Genomic DNA, 15,866 nt, shown 5'->3' with positions numbered 1-15,866 from the left:
CACCCTCCCCCTGCCACTTCTGCTAATGGCACAGCTACCTCTTCCGAGCAGCAAGTGGCTTTTGCAACCCAGACGGCACAGACAGGGATGAAATTAAAAAAAAGAGAACCTACAGGACTTGAATCCCACTCCTTCCCGACTAAACTTTCCCAGGTGACGCCAACGTGCAGCCTTGAAACCACTTTCAGCCTTGAAGTTTGGGAGGAATGAATTGCACTTGTAGCTCCAGGAAAAAATGAAGATGAAATTTAAGATGTTTATCCCATCTTCCTGGCCAGTAAGACTTATGGAGACACTGGCTGAGGGTTTCTAGGAAATTTTACTCGTTCTCCAGTGAAAACTTCTGAAAAAATTGTTTGATAGGTGTGAAATGGATGTGAAGTCTGAAAGTGCCATTGGTCATTTTTACCAACCAAGGGGGAAGCAGTTTAGAACAAAGCAGAATCAGTGCTCGCTTCGGCAGCACATATACTAAAATGGGAACAATACAGAGAAGATTAGCATGGCCCCTGCGCAAGGATGACACACAAATTCGTGAAGCGTTCCATAAAAAAAAAAAAAGCAGAATCAAAAGTGGGCAGGAAGTTATCAAGCCCATATCCTTGATGACATGACAAAATGATGTCTGCAACCAGAACATCTTTGGTAGTCATGGTTCAGTTCCCCTTCATCTATAACCTTTAGGAGCCCCGAACTAGAAAGCAACACATAGGAAATGCAAAGTAAAGAAAAGGGTGGAATTTAATCTTTATTTACAGGACACTGCAAGATATGAAATTCCACATAGAAATAAGAACCCTACTGAGAGTAGAAGCTTCATACAGTATGTACAGTTTGGAACTGTTCAAGTATAGTTTCAGTTGTAAAAAGTGCTACAATAACAAACCACATTTAAAAAGAGCTCTTAGTAGAGAAACAGTAAGACCAACTTTTATCAAACATAGTACGCAACAAACAACTTTATGCCTCAGATGTGCAGTCTAAAAGTTGAAGGTCCCAGTAGCACTGTCCTGAACTTGGAATGTATATCCTTCAGAGGTAGTTTCTGGCACAACATTTTGATCTTCCTCTTCCTGGAGTATTTAAAAACAAAACAATATAAAATGTTTCTAAGAGGCAGATGCCTACAAGTTTATATTTACTCTTTTTTCTTCTTTTATCTCTAAGCTGAAAACGAAAACCAGTTTACCCATGTCTCCCACCCCCACTTTTGGCAACCACAAATCTGTTCTTGTGTGCATGTTTCTTTTTGGCCATGGCAATGACTGCAGCATTTGGAAGTTCCTGGGCCAGGGATAGAACCTGCACCACAGAAGCACCAATAGAGGATCCTTAACCTACTTAGCCACAGGGGAACTCCATGTGTGTGTTTTTAACATCACACATATAAGAGAGATCACCTGGTGGTATTTGTCTAACTCATTTCACTTAGCATAAATACCCACTAGGTATTCACTCCTAAGGTCCTCATTTGCATATTTCACCTTTAATCCTGCATTGTATCTTTTTTTTTTTTTCCGTCTCTTGTCTTTTTAGGGCTGCACCCTTGGCATATGGAGGTTCCCAGGCTAGGGGTCTAATTGGAGTTGTTGCCAGCAGCCTACGCCAGAGCCATAGCAACGCCAGAGCCATAGCAATGCCAGATCCGAGCTGCGTCTCTGACCTACACCACAGCTCACGGCAACACCGGATCCTTAACCCACTGGGTGAGGTCAGGGATTGAATCCGAAACCTCATGGTTCCTAGTCGGATTCATTTTCACTGCACCAAGATGGGAACTCCCCCCTTTGTTTTGTCTTTTGTAATCCTGCGCCATATTTTCAATATCTGAAAGAGTGGACGGAAAGCTCTGAAACTTGCCAACTCATGAGTGCCTGGGAGGGGAAGTTATGAACAGGTTAAGAAATGCTACTACAGCAACAGAAAAGCAGAGATTTTCTTAACCTGTCACTTCAGAAGGCAGCTTATTAGGCCAGAGGCTCACTTCTCTAACGTCTACACAAACTCACTCTCAAGATAGTCTAAGCTCTCTAAGGCTATTCATTTGAAAGTAAATGGGTGACTTTTTAATACCTCAGTTTAAAAAGATGGTATTATCTTCAAGTCAAACATTAGATGAACAAATATGTATGTTATACCCCACTTGAGACTGATATGATATACTGCTATACTGAACAGTGCTCATCTAAAAAGTATGAGGAAAAAATATCTTATGGGCTTAACCTTAAATGTGTATTTTTCCAGTTCTTATTGACATTGCTACTCACCTCCACAGAGAAGTACTTCTCAATCAAGTTTAATGAAGCTTTGTACACAGACTCATTCTCATGGTTTTGGAGAGCTTCAATTTTGTCCAGACCTCCACATTCTTCAATCATTATACTAAGTTTCTCAGTTTCACCTAGTTTCTCAGCAGCCTGCAAAAAATTCCAAGTTTAGTAGCCTACACTTTGAAAGACCTTTTTTTTTGGTCTTTTTGTCTTTATAAGGCCGCAACTGCAGCACATGGAGGTTCCCAGGCTAGGGGTCTAATGGAGCTGTAGCCGCCGGCCTACACCACAGCCACAGCAACGCCAGATCCTTAACCCACTCACTGAGCAAGGCCAGGGATCGAACCCAAAACCTCATGATTCCTAGTTGGATTCATTTCCACTGTGCCATGATGGGAACTCCCTGAAAGTTCTATTTTACACTTGATTTTAGCCAAAAGGCCGAGAAGCGATAAAAGTTCTATTTTAATGAAGAAAACAATTTCTATGTTTTAGTGTCCATGTGTATCAGACAGAAATAAACACGTGAGTTTATTTAACAACCCTATGAGAGAGAACTATCTGCATTTTACCTATGTTTTATATTTTTGAAAAATTCAAGCGAATCAGATTTTGCTTCTTAGCAACTACTTCTGTAGCTTTCAGCCACAAAGATCTTAGTATAGTTCTTAACCTTTTCTGTACATCAAAATCACCCAGGCAACTTGAAAAATGACACTATATCCAGGTTCAGTTGGCCTGTGATGGGAATAGGAAATTACTGTTTTGTAAAGACTCCAGATAATCCCAAGGTGTATGTAGTAAGAGTGGAGAATCACTGTCCAAGGGTAAAGATGGCCTGTGGTTTGTAAAAACAAATTCCCCTGACTGGATCATTTGTTGATACCAAGAGAATGGTACGGTGGTCAGATACTTTTCAAAGTCCTCAACTTTTAGGACATACATAAATATTTACAAGTAAAATAACGTATTTGCTTCAAATTAAAAACTTAAGGTAAGTGTGAGTAGGAAAAGAAGCCAAATGTTGCCGAATTATTTATATTAGGTGATCATATTCTAAACTCAACTTTGATATATGAAAATTTCCATAATCAAAGTTGTTGAGTAAGACCTAACCACCATTAAATACTGACAAAGTGCCATGTGCCAGCACATGTGGATTACTCAGGGTTTGAAACCAGAAGAAAAATATAATTGACCGGGTCGTTTGAATTTTTTTTTCTTTTTGCCTTTTCTAGGGCTGCACCTGCAGCATATGTAGATTCCCAGGCTAGGGGTCTAATAGGAGCTATAGCCGCCAGCCTACACCAGAGCCACAGCAACGCAGGATCCGAGCCGCGTCTGTGACCTACACCACAGTTCATGGCAACGATGGATCCTTAACCCACTGAGCGAGCCAGGGATCAAACCCGCAACCTCGTGGTTCCCAGTTGGATTCGTTAACCACCAAGCCACGACAGGAACTCCTGGTTGTTCAAATTTAATTTCATACTGAATTACAGTATGAAATTGGGGAATTAGGAGTTCCTGTCATGGCACAGCAGAAAACAAATCTGACTAGGAACCATGAGGTTTTGGGTTCAATCCCTGGCCTCACTCAGTGGGTTAAAGATCTGGCGTTGCTGTGAGCTGTGGTGTAGGTCGCAGACGCAGCTTGGATCTGACGTTGCTGTGGCTCTGGTGTAGGCCAGTGGTTACAGCTCTGATTCGACCCCCAGTGTGGCAACCTCCATATGCTGCCGGTGCGGCCCTAAAAAGACAAAAGACCAAAAAAAAAAAAAAACTGGGGAATTAAGACTTCTTGACAAAATAAACAGATATGAATCGTGTCCACATATGTACCTGACCTCAATTCAGTCACATCATGCATTTGTCATTCCTTTTATATCTCTTATAATCCTTGCCATGTCTTATCTTATCAAAAGTGTGGCTCATATAAAGAGGCTTTCTGATTCTGTGGCCCACTCAGGAAATTTAGCTGCCTCCACCCCCACCCTGCCATCATCTAAATAGTAAACCAGGGAATTCCCACCATGGCTCAGGGGGAAACAACCCGATTAACATCCATGAGGACAAAGGTTTGATCCCTGGCCTCGCTCAGTGGATTAAGGATCTGGCGTTGCCATGAGCTGTGATGGAGGCTGGCAGCTACAGCTCCAATTTGACCCCTAGCCTAAGAACCTCCATATGCCACCGGTGCGGCCCTAAAAAAAAGACCAAAAAAACAAAAAAAAACCACCAAACCTCTAGTGTCATCACTTTTGAGGCTAAGCTTTGATCCCTGACCCGTGAATTTCTGCATGCCAAGGGTGTGGCCAAAAAAAAAAAAAAAAAAGGCAACCTACCTGAAAGATATTAGAAATGGCATCCAGAATAACCAGGATAATTTTGGTATCTTTTGCAGTTAAGAGGTTCATCAATGGTTCTATTATGCCACAGTGGACAAGGTACACGATCTGTTCAACTGTTCCACCACTTGTGTAATTGGTCACAGCCCATACAGCTTCCTTTTGTGTCTTAAAGTCTGCCTAATAAACACAAGAAAACAGGTGTATTTCAGAATGGGCATAAAAATAAGATTCCAAAAGTACTCTTTTAGAAAAATAGTGACTAAAACTACCATCTGGTTCCATCCAAAATTACTGACTATTATTTAGCAAAAGACTGTAAGTAGGACCTAACATTAGTACATGAAGAACCTTATGAAGTATAGTTCTACCAAGTGGCCTCTGGAAACAATCCTTTATGAAGGCCTAAGGCTTCTTACCTTCGAGAGAACGCCAACAAGGAATGGGACCAATCCATGATTTACAACTTGCTGTATCTGGTCCTGGCGACCAGCTGTAATATTTGACATTGTCCACGTAGCCTCCTTCTGAATATTTGTTTTGGAGTTTGTTAGCAGGCTGGGAAAGACGGCGAGTGCTCCTGCATCTATGACAACCTGCGTCTGTTCATCTGTGCCAGTGACAATGTTTCCTATTGCTCTTAGTGCAGGAGTCTGGAAAGGGAAAAATGCTGATGTTGCTGGTTATCCTTCATCGTTTCTACCACTGCTCGAAGTCGCTACACCCTAAAAGTCTGGACAAGAGGCTCACTATGGCCTAAAATAGGTAGTATGTCAATATTAGTACTGACTGATTATGCTCCTTATACTTTATTTCCCATCTGAAAATTAACTTACCACAATCGGCAGTTCAGTGGCTCCTAAAAGCTTCACAAGTTGGGGTACGACCCCTGTCTTCACAACCATTTCAATCCGTTCATTTGGACCATCAGTAAGGTAGGAAATAGCCCAGCAGGTATCTGCTAAAACTTCTGGATCATCGTGATGTAGGAGACGAACTAAAGTAGGAAGAATCTGCTCAACAGCATCTAAGGGGGGTGCAGGATTCTTGTTGCGACAAAGGTTTGAAAGTGTCCAGGTAAGATTACGTAAGTAACCACACTGGGGGAAAAGAAAAATGCAATGAAGTTCTCCATTTTTTGAGGGGGTGGGCAAAATCAGAATCAACAAGTAACTTGACTTATGGTTAAGTAACTTACTGCTAATGATGACATATCAGGAACCGCGAGAAGAGCCAACAGCGGGTCAACCGCACCGTACTTGATAACCAAGTCTCGGAAAACGGAACCATCCCCTTAAAAACAATTAAAAAAGGCAAGGTTAATCATAACTACTTGTCTAGCCCCATCAATTTCACTGACTGAGTACCAGTGCCTTGATACAAGGAAACACTCAGTTCCTAAAATAAATAAATGACACTTTTACCTCTTATAAGCACTGGAAGCAAGTTCAATCTCTAACTCAAAGGCACTTCTACCAACCTCAGTATGATTAGAGACATTCAGTCAAAAGAACTTGAAATCCAGGTACCTGCGATGTTACCGAGAGCCCACACAGCTTGTTCACTGATGTGAGCATGGGGAGATGCCAACAGAGAAATGAATGCTGGGATAGCACCTCCATCTACAACAGCCTTGGTCTGTTCTGATGTTCCAGAAGCAATGTTAGTGAGGGCCCAAGCAGACTCAAACTGAATGGGACTACAATCCATTCTGCCCAGGAAGGACACAAATTTTGGAATCAAACCAGCCCGGATTATGTTGTCTATGGGAGGCTGTTTTTCCCTAGAAAGCAGTTTCCTAAGGGTAAATAAAAGGAGAAACAAAAGATGAAGGTAATTAACAAAATAGGTTTGAGTGAAAAACAATTTAAAATGTAACTCAGGAGTTCAGAACGTTAGACAACCTTTTACAGTAAAGCACTAAGTGCTGAGATATCCTAAAATTTAAGAGGACCTCAACAGACTGGTTGCATGGTGCTATTATATGTGATGTCTTAAATTACCTTTTTCCCCCAAACTGAAATACTACCAATAATGCAGAACTCTTCTCACTGCATCCCTGCAGAAATCTACTTTAGGTCTTGTCACTTTTAAAAAATTGACAATCTGGGAGGAGTTCCTGTTGTGGCACAGTGGAAACGAATCCGACTAGGAATCATGAGGTTTCGGGTTCAATCCCTGGCCTCGCTCAGTAGGTTAAGGATCCAGCGTTGCCGTGAGCTGTGGTGTAGGTCGCAGATGCAGCTCAGATCTGGTGTTTCTGTGGCTCTGGCGTAGGCCGGTGGCCACAGCCCTGATTAGACCCCTAGCCTGGGAACCTCCATATGCCACAGGTGCAGCCCTAAAAAGACCAAAAAAAAAAAAAAAAAAAACAAAAAAAAACAAAAAAAACTGACAATCTGATAGCATTACACTCTCATTTAACATTTTTCCATGATCATGTCAACTAGATTTGCTTTTCTGCATACTGTCAAGCCACAGAGATTATTAATCCTTGCTAAAATGGATGTCAAAACTATTTGTCTACAGAGATAAGAGTCTAAAAATATACTTATTTCCTAAATGGGTGGACCAATCCCACTTACTGAATAATTCCTTCTTCCCTGACACTGACTTAAAATGCCATGTTGATAAAAACTTTGTAATTTTCTTAGATATACACCAAAAAGCTAATAATCATTATCAGTGGAGGTGCATGGAGTCTTTGGCAATTACTGAAATCTTTAAATTCTCTCAAGGGAAGATTCTAATGAAAATAGGCCTATGCATGGCTTAACTTTGACTTTACCCAAACCACCTCTTTCCCACCAAAAAAAAAAAAAATCTAAAAATCTAAAAAGGTTATCCATGCTATAGAGACAAGGCTTACCTAGCAGCTTGAGTGGCCTGGAGCTGGCTTTCCAAATTGTTGCTATTTATGCCTTTGACAATGTCATCGACAGACCAATTTACGGTGCCCTAAGAGAACAGTGGAATTAATTTTGCAAACTATCATTTTTAAGATTAACTACAAACAGTAAAATCCCTACCAGCAATGTGTAAACTGTTCTAACAGCTATGAAAAGTTTAGCCTACATTTTTTTTTTCTTTGGCCATACCCACATGTGGAAGTTCCTGGGCCAGGGACTGAACCCACACTGCAGTTGCCACCTGCCTCATAGCTGCAGCAATGCTGGATCCTCAAGCTGCTGCACCACAGGGGGAACTTCTGAATCCTACATTTAAATCTGCCTAATTAAATGTTCATTATTTAATGTGTAGAACAGTTGTCAAACTTGGTGTCATGATTCAATGAAGTCTCAAGTAAAGAGAGTACCCCCAGCAAACTGTTGCTAAAAAAAAAAAGTGGTTGTGAACAATTAAAAAAATAAAATTAGAAGTTCCCGTCGTGACTCAGCAGACAAATCTGTCCAGCACCCATGAGGACACAGGTTTGATCCCTGGCCTCACTCAGTTGGTTAAGGATCTGGGCATTGCTGTGAGCTGTGGGGTAGGTCGAAAACATGGCTCTGACAGCTGCATTGCTGTGGCTGTGGTGTAGGCCAGCGGCTACAGCTCCAATTGGACCCCTAGCCGGCGAACCGCCATATGCCAAGAGTGTGGCCCCAAAAAGGCAAAAAAAGAAAAAAAAAAGAAAGAAATTTGATGGAGTTTCCATGTGACTCATCAAGTTAAGGATCAGCATTGTCACTGCTGTGGCAAGGGTTTGATCCTTAGACTCAGGAACTTTCACATACCCTGGGTATGGCCAAAGCCAAAAATGAACAACAAAAAAATAAAATTAGAGCACTGTGAAAGTTCTTCCTTTATTAGTCTCAATCACTTGTATTCAGATATGCTTTTATGGAAAAAGAGGTGGAGTTAGAGGCCATAAGCTAGAAATTTTCATATCTAAGTTTGTTACCTATGCATTTCCACAGTAGTGCTGCAAATATAAACAGCATAGGTGTGATCAAAATAGGTTTGTGAACCAATGCTACAGTTATTCAAAAAACAAGCACTGACAAAATGTGATGCACTACAGGAAAGCATAATGTGAAAAAAGTAGGAAAGTGCCTAATATCTTTGAAAGATGAGAAATTTGAAAATCTAAAATGGGTTTAACTTACTAAAAAACCTTTAAAGAATGTAGATTAAAATTATCAAAGTTTCTTAAGATGATTAAAGCAACATTTTAGGTGTTTGTGGGTTTTTTTGTTTGTTTGGTTTGTTGTTGTTTTTTTTTTTTTTTTGCTTTTTAGGGCTGCACATGCAGTATATGGAAGTTTCCCAGCTAGGTACTGAATTGCTGCAGCTGCCAGCCTACACCACAGGCACAGCAATGTGGGATCCAAGTGCATCTGCAACCTACACCACAGCTCATGGCCACACCAAATTCTGAACTCACTGAGTCAGGAGAGGGATTGAACCCTCGTCTTCATGGACACTAGCTGGGTTCATTACCGCTGAGCCATGACGGGAACTCCAGGAAATTTTTTAGGTTAATAGTATGTGGCATAGAAAGAAAGGAAGGATAAAATTAGGAAACTACTGGTGTGCCCAACGTGGCTCAGTAGTTAATGAATCCAACTAGGAAACGTGAGGTTGTGGGTTCAATCCCTGGCCTTGCTCAGTGGGTTAAGGATCTGGCATTGCCCTGAGCTGTGGTATAGGTCGCAGACGCGGCTCAGATCCTGTGTTGCTGTGGCTCTGGCAAAGGCCGGTGGCTACAGCTCCGATTCGACCTCTAGCCGGGGAACCTCCATATGCCGCGGGAGCGGCCTAAGAAATGACAAAAAAAAAAAAAATAGGAAACTACTGAAAATGCTTCAGGAGGAAAAAGATCTGACTTTTTCCTTTTTTTAAAGCTGCTGACAAGTACAAAAAAATAGAGAATACTTTAAAAACAAACAAAAAAAAAGAATTCAAGAAAGAGTTGCCTTCTGCTGCAGCAGGTTAAAAGCTGGCATTGTCACTGCAGTGGCTTAGGTCCAATCCCTGGCCTAGTAACTTCCACATGCCACAGGCAAGTCCAAAAAAAACAAAACAAAACTTGAGTTCCCATTGTGGCTCAGCAGAAACAAATCTGACTAGTACCCATGAGGATGCGGACTCATCCTTCTTAGCCTCCTTCAGTGGGTCGAGGAATCTGGCATTGCCATGAGCTGTGGTGTAGGTCACACATGGGTGTGGTTAGGCTGGCAGCTGTAGCTCCAATTCGACCCCTAGCCTGGGAAATTCCATATGCCAAGGGTGCAGCCCTAAAAAGCAAAAAAAAAAAAAAAAAAAAAAAAATCAAGAAAGACAAAGGTAGAAATAAGTTGGCCCTGCACACACTTTCACTGAACACTTGAATGGCCAGGTCAAGGTCCAAAGCTGGCAGCTAGAAATGCAGGTAGTCTTGAAGGGAGATCAGAGCCAAAGACAATCTTGGAATCAACTTTAGTAGATTATTAAGGGTGGGAAGGAAAGAAGACAGCTCACGAGAATTACTGACTGGGAGCACAAAAATAAAAGATCTTCACATTTGATAGTTAAGACTATAAAGCTAGGAATGTTATTTAAATTTCTAAGAAAGACCCATATTGATTTTCTGGGTTTACCATAATCACAAGCTGAAATATCCTTACCTGGTTATTGCGGTTTTCCTGCAGTGGAGAAGTAGCGTCATCAGGAAAAGAGCTGACATTTCGCCTTTTCAGCATCTGGTCATCCTTCTTAGCTTTCCTCAGCTCCACATTAACTTCTATTCGGCGCCGCCTCATTTCCTTGAGAGAAGATTACGTATCATTTCACCTATTACACCAGTTTTTGTTGCCAAGTGATGGCATTTTTTTCAAATTCCTTCAAAGTTTTGACCCCTTCAAATATATTGCCATTTTAAAAATACCACAGGAAAGTAACAGAAAGTACTCACTGTACTGTCTTTCCCCTTGTTCTTGAATCTGTTAAGGCGGGCAGCTGGTGAATTAGCATTCTCATTGGTGGACATGGTTATGAGACAAAGGGAGGTATCTATAAGATGAGGGAGAGAAAAAAATTTCCCTTTTATCATTTTGATTGGCAATACGGTAAGCATCAAGGGAATTATCGAAAACATATTGAATCCACACTTTTGTAATGGAAGAGGAACTTCCTTTTTCAGCACTATGTAGTTTTAGCCAAAGGATATTTGGCCCCTCCCCTCCGAAGGGCTGAGACTTCCTGGAGCAGTGCTGTCCATCAGAAATATAAAGCAAGCAGCCTAAATTTAAATTTCCTAGTAGCCACATTTTGTTTAAAAAAGTAACAAGAAACAAATGAAATTAACTTTAATATTTAACCCAACACATCCAACATATTCTCATTTCCACACGTTAAAATATCAAAAAAATTACTGAGATATTTCACATTCTTTTTTCCTACCAATTCTTCAAGATCTGTACTTTAAGCTTACAGCACAACTCGATTCAGACTAGCCAATTGCGTCTGGCTACTACCGCACTGCACAGAGCGGCTCTAGACTCTATAGAGGATCTACAAATACTTAACTGAACTCGGAGTAGGGGGACTGAGCTTACAGGTAAAATCTTTGTCCTAGGGGCCATAAATTCAGATCCTCTGGAGGCTCCACTGTCTTTAAATGGCCTAACAGGTACATTCTCCACAGTTGAAAGTTGTTAAAAATCTGACTCATCATTACGTTATGGAGTCTTTCATAAAATGTCCTGTCCACACTGAAAACTTGCGACGCAGTTCTTCATCTTTAGCATCTCGCACACTTTCGAGGAATTCCGAGTGAATGCACCAAATTAGGTTGATACCCCCAGCTGTGCTTCACTCAGACGTGGCTACTTAAGCGCACTCCCCAAAAGATCACAAAAGGAAAAGTCCTCCTAAGGGGGGGGGGGCTATCTTTAATTTCATTTTGTTCTTTTACAAAATAGTGACACAACCAACCCAGGGCCGACGTGTTTTAAGAGACAGCACTTCCAACTGCCACCTCCATCTCCAATCCCTTCCCGTGCTCCCCCCTCCCTGCCCCATTTCGGGGAAGGAGCAGCCGGGAACTGACGGGGGAGGAGTCAGAGGCGCCCGGCAACCTACTTGGGCTTTGGCCCTCGGGCCTCACTCTGATTCTCGAGTAAATGCTATTGCGGCGGTTTGCAGAGCCTCGGGCCCTAAAACCCAAGCACCCGCATCCCCAAACACCCGTCTCGTAAACGAACGACGCCCCCAAAGGCCTCGTCAACCAAAGAGGCCAAAGCTAGGCCAGGCGTATAGCCCAGGCCTTCCCTCCCGCCACCCACAAGCCGAGCCCGGCCTACAAGCCAGCCGTTGCCACTCAGGCCGGACTGCGGCCTAGGTTCGTACCTACACAGCCGGCTCAGGCTTCCACAGGAGGCGGTCAGGGGCGCTCAGGCTGCGGCTCAGGGGCTCTCAAAACGTCCACCACGGTCAGCGCGAGGACAGTGTGGCTCGTGCAGCCGGCGCGATTTAAATTTCCCGGTGGCCCCGCATTCCGATTGGCTGGTTCGAGCTTATGCTAGGCGTCCATTGGTGGATTTGAAAAACACGTTGGGAGGGGTCAGAGGGCCCAGAAGATACGATACCATCGCGAGATGAGGGAGCGGCCGGGCGATCCCAGAGCGCCCCGCAGTTCGGAGGGGGCAGCCTTCAGGTCCCGGCGTGCAGCGCGAAGGGCTAGTTTCCAGCCCGCCTTGGCCATAGCCTCGGTCCTTTACCGAGGGTTTACTCGTGTACAGTGGTTGGTCGTTTCCCTTGGCGTCTGCCTTAAGAGAACCACAAATGATTCCCCAAATAATTTTTAAAATTTCGATATAGAAATACATTGCTATTTTTTTTTTCTCTGATAGGACTCAGAAGAAAAAGGCCACCAAAGGTTAGCAGGGCCACCAAGGAGGGGATGGATAAAGCAGATTTGTGCTGCACTTTTTAGTTTTTTTTTTCTTCTAACTTGCATCATAAAAGACTGCATAGACGGCACAAGTAATGGTAACAAAAGGTTTACTATATCTGTTTCTCCAGTCTTATTTTTTATTTTCAAACACAAAAGAACTACAAATCTTTATGCATATTTGCCAAGTGTTAACATTTGCCACATTTACTATTTCTTTCTCTGTGTAAATACCCACACGTACTAGTAGGCCCATATGCATAGCTTTTACATGATACTTTTCAACCTTTTGAAGGGTAAGTTTGAGAAATCATGTCCCTTTATCCCTAAATATTTCGGGTTGCATCTTGGAAGGATAAGGACATTCTGTTATATAACCACTCCACAGTCATCAAATTCAAGACATCTGAACTTCGATGTGATTTATTATATAGTCCATGTTCAAATTTTGTCAGTTGTTCCAGTAATGACTTATGTTACAATTTATACATTTCTGAATAAAATGCTTGCATTTTCTTGTAATTTTTAAAAAAGCATCAGTGATGGTTCTTGTAATGTCAGTGTTATAGGCCACTTTGTTTTCATAATTTTTCCGTATTCTGAAAAGGGTATTTTTAAGAAAAGCTGTATTGGTTTTGTTGTTTGTGTGTTTTTTACTATAAATTCAAACAATGGTCTTCGTCTCTTCTTGCAGGCATTTTTGCCACCTTCATGCACTGTGTAGCAGCCAAGGGAATCACAGGAGGTTGTCTCCTCTCACCTACCCAATCAGGATAATCCTATCTGCCCAAATGCGAAAACGTGGAAGGAATTCACCTGTAAACCAGTCACTGCAAGGCATTCCCTTTGCTACAATGAATGGCTCAGGGGCAGTCATCTGACCTAATTTCATCCAGTTGTGAAGCCTATGCTTTTTGTTTAATGATTGGAGGTGGGAAAGCAGGCTCTGTTCTGAACTGAGTGATGTGAGTTCTAGAAATTTGAGTAAGACAATTGTAGAGAAACCATGAAAGCTTTGATCACCATCCTGACCTACCTCAGAAGGCTGCAATTATATGACTTTGCAATTACATCATCCAATACACTTCCTTTGTTGTTTAAGTTAGTGTAATTGGGCTTTCTTTTGCATGAAAATATCGGGTATTATGTGCCTAGAAGTGTTTTGTATTACCGATATGAAAACCTTTCATCTTCACAATTCTGTGAGGTAGTATTACTATCTGTTCCATTTCACAGAAGAGAAGAGCGGGTGGTTAAGTAACTTGTCAGGTTCACACAGGAACAAATGGCATTCAAACCTACACGGGCAGATTTGAAGAAAATTTTGTTCACCCTGCAACGACCTAACAGTTGCCTTCCTTAATGGGTTATCCAATTAATGTACGTTGACTAAATGCAAGAATGAAAAAGAAGTAGTTTGATAAAGAAGGAAAGGTTGAGGGGGATGCTGGAGAGCCTTCTAGCAGAGGAAGGGGCCCCAACTCTGTAAAATGCAGAGGCCTGGGCCTACCCAGGTGAATAGAATTAGAACGGGGTGGGATGGAGGCCAGGCTTCGCAATTTTCTTTACAATTCCCCAAGTGCGCTTAATATCCAGTATGCAGCCAGTGCTGAGACCTTTACCGTAAGAACCCAACAGGTAGAGGGCCACTCACTGCGGCGCAGAGAATCCCGCAGGCAGGCCACGCACCATCAGGGAAGGCGGGTGGGGAGGACCATGCGCATGCGCACGGAGGCTAGGGTGGTGGGCGGGGCTGAGGGCGGGCGGGGCCGAGAGCGCAGGCGCATTTTGCCGTTGCTGGGAGCGGCTCCCAAATCCCACGCCGCCCGACGTGAGACCGCCGAGCTCGGGGGCGGGGCGCGATGATGGCATCGCGTAAGGAGATGGTGTGAGAACGCGGATTCTGTGGTGACCCAGTGGCCTAATGGATAAGGCATCAGCCTCCGGAGCTGGGGATTGTGGGTTCGAGTCCCATCTGGGTCGTACACAGACTAATTTTGGTGGAAGGGGGAAAAAAGTGATTACAGGCACTTGGAACTCAAAGTAGATTTTGAAATGTCATTATTTCGCTTTCTCTACAGAGCTATGAGATCTGTTGTATTTACAAATTAGGAAATGCATCTCCGTGTTTTAACAGCACTGCAAGTGAGACCTTGCAAGTGAAAGTCACAATCTCATCTACAGAATCATTTAGTTTATACGGGTCTTTAAAGGAAAAAAGGTTGAGGAAAAGGAACCGCCAATTTGACAGATGGCATCACCTCTTTCTCTGCCTTTTTAAATTGAGTTTATATGTATTTTGCTGTACACCTGAAATTACTACAACGTTTACGTCAACTATACTCCAATAAAATTAAAAATAAATGAATAAACTGAGTTTTCCATGGGCAGCCACACAGACAAAACTTCCTCCCCATCCTTATCCCATCCTGCTCACAGTGTGCGCAGATCCAACCGTGTTTCCAGTACTAAGGAGAATGTATAAGCAACTGTGTTTTTAACTGTATTAAAACATACAAATATAATAAATATAATTTATGGTTTCTGTCCCTAAAGTATTATGAACAACAAATTACAGCTGGATCAGAAGGTTTGTGTGTCTGTATTTGATTTGCAATAAAAGAAATACAATCGAGTTTTTATGCTTTTCAGACTGGTTCAGTTGACTAGAAAAGTTTAAACTCTTCTTGTAAAACTTGTATAAGACGAATATCACTGAGTTAACTCCTACTCTTGAAAAACAGCAAAATACTAAATGCAGTGTCATACCTGGATTTGAGCTTGGATGTTCATGAAAAAAAAAAAAAAAAAGCGGACTCTGAATACATTCTGTAGTTAGTGACCAGCAGTCTACCAATGTTGATTTCTTCGTCGTGACAAATGTACATGGTAACTTAAGATGTTAACATTAAAAGAAAGTGAATGAAGGGTACATGGGAGCCCTCAGTTCTATCTTCGCAACTTTCATATAAATCTGAAATTATCCAAAATTAAAAGTGTTTTAAAAAGAAAACCAGGAGTTCCCATGCGGCTCAGTGGGTTAAGGATCCGGTGTTGTCACTGCAGTGGCTCAGGTTGCTGCTGTGGCACTGGTTCTATCCCTGGCACAGGAACTTCTGCATGCCTCAGGTGCAGGCCAAAAAAAAAAAAAAAAAAATCCCTACGCAATCAATGAGAAAATATAGCTGATACCTTTACCATCCTTTTTTTTTTTTTTTTTTGCCTTTTTGCCTTTTATAGGGCCGCTCTCTCGGCATATGGAGAGTCCCAGGCTAGGGGTCCAATCGGAGCTGTAGCCGCCGGCCTACGCCAGAGCCACAGCAACGCGGGATCCGAGCCGTGTCTGCCACCTACACCACAGCTCACGGCAAC

The 15,866-nt window shown here is 42.4% G+C and overlaps 1 protein-coding gene and 2 non-coding genes across 3 annotated transcripts; 2 read left to right on the top strand and 1 right to left on the bottom strand.

Moving 5' to 3' along the window:
- The first annotated feature begins 447 nt into the window (after positions 1–447).
- LOC125115378 (U6 spliceosomal RNA) lies at positions 448–554 on the top strand. The gene has a single exon (XR_007132086.1). It is a non-coding gene; the product is annotated as a U6 spliceosomal RNA (small nuclear RNA).
- Positions 555–723: 169 nt separating this feature from the next.
- KPNA2 (karyopherin subunit alpha 2) lies at positions 724–12,136 on the bottom strand. Its single transcript, XM_047758096.1, has 11 exons — positions 11,951–12,136; positions 10,515–10,612; positions 10,228–10,365; positions 7,488–7,576; positions 6,148–6,416; positions 5,817–5,911; positions 5,455–5,718; positions 5,038–5,271; positions 4,616–4,798; positions 2,268–2,417; positions 724–1,073 (listed from the first exon to the last, which is right to left on the bottom strand). Exons 2-11 carry the CDS (start codon positions 10,587–10,589, stop codon positions 981–983), a joined length of 1,590 nt encoding a protein of 529 aa, XP_047614052.1. The 5' UTR covers positions 10,590–10,612; positions 11,951–12,136; the 3' UTR covers positions 724–980.
- A 2,268-nt stretch (positions 12,137–14,404) lies between these two features.
- Positions 14,405–14,477, top strand: TRNAR-CCG (transfer RNA arginine (anticodon CCG)). The gene has a single exon. It is a non-coding gene; the product is annotated as a tRNA-Arg (tRNA).
- Positions 14,478–15,866: the final 1,389 nt, after the last annotated feature.

Source organism: Phacochoerus africanus, chromosome 14 (assembly GCF_016906955.1).
Source record: "Phacochoerus africanus isolate WHEZ1 chromosome 14, ROS_Pafr_v1, whole genome shotgun sequence".
NCBI classification, from domain to species: Eukaryota; Metazoa; Chordata; class Mammalia; order Artiodactyla; family Suidae; genus Phacochoerus; species Phacochoerus africanus.
The sequence above is the reverse complement of the archived record's forward strand: the minus strand, read 5'-3'. Positions and strand labels throughout refer to the sequence as shown.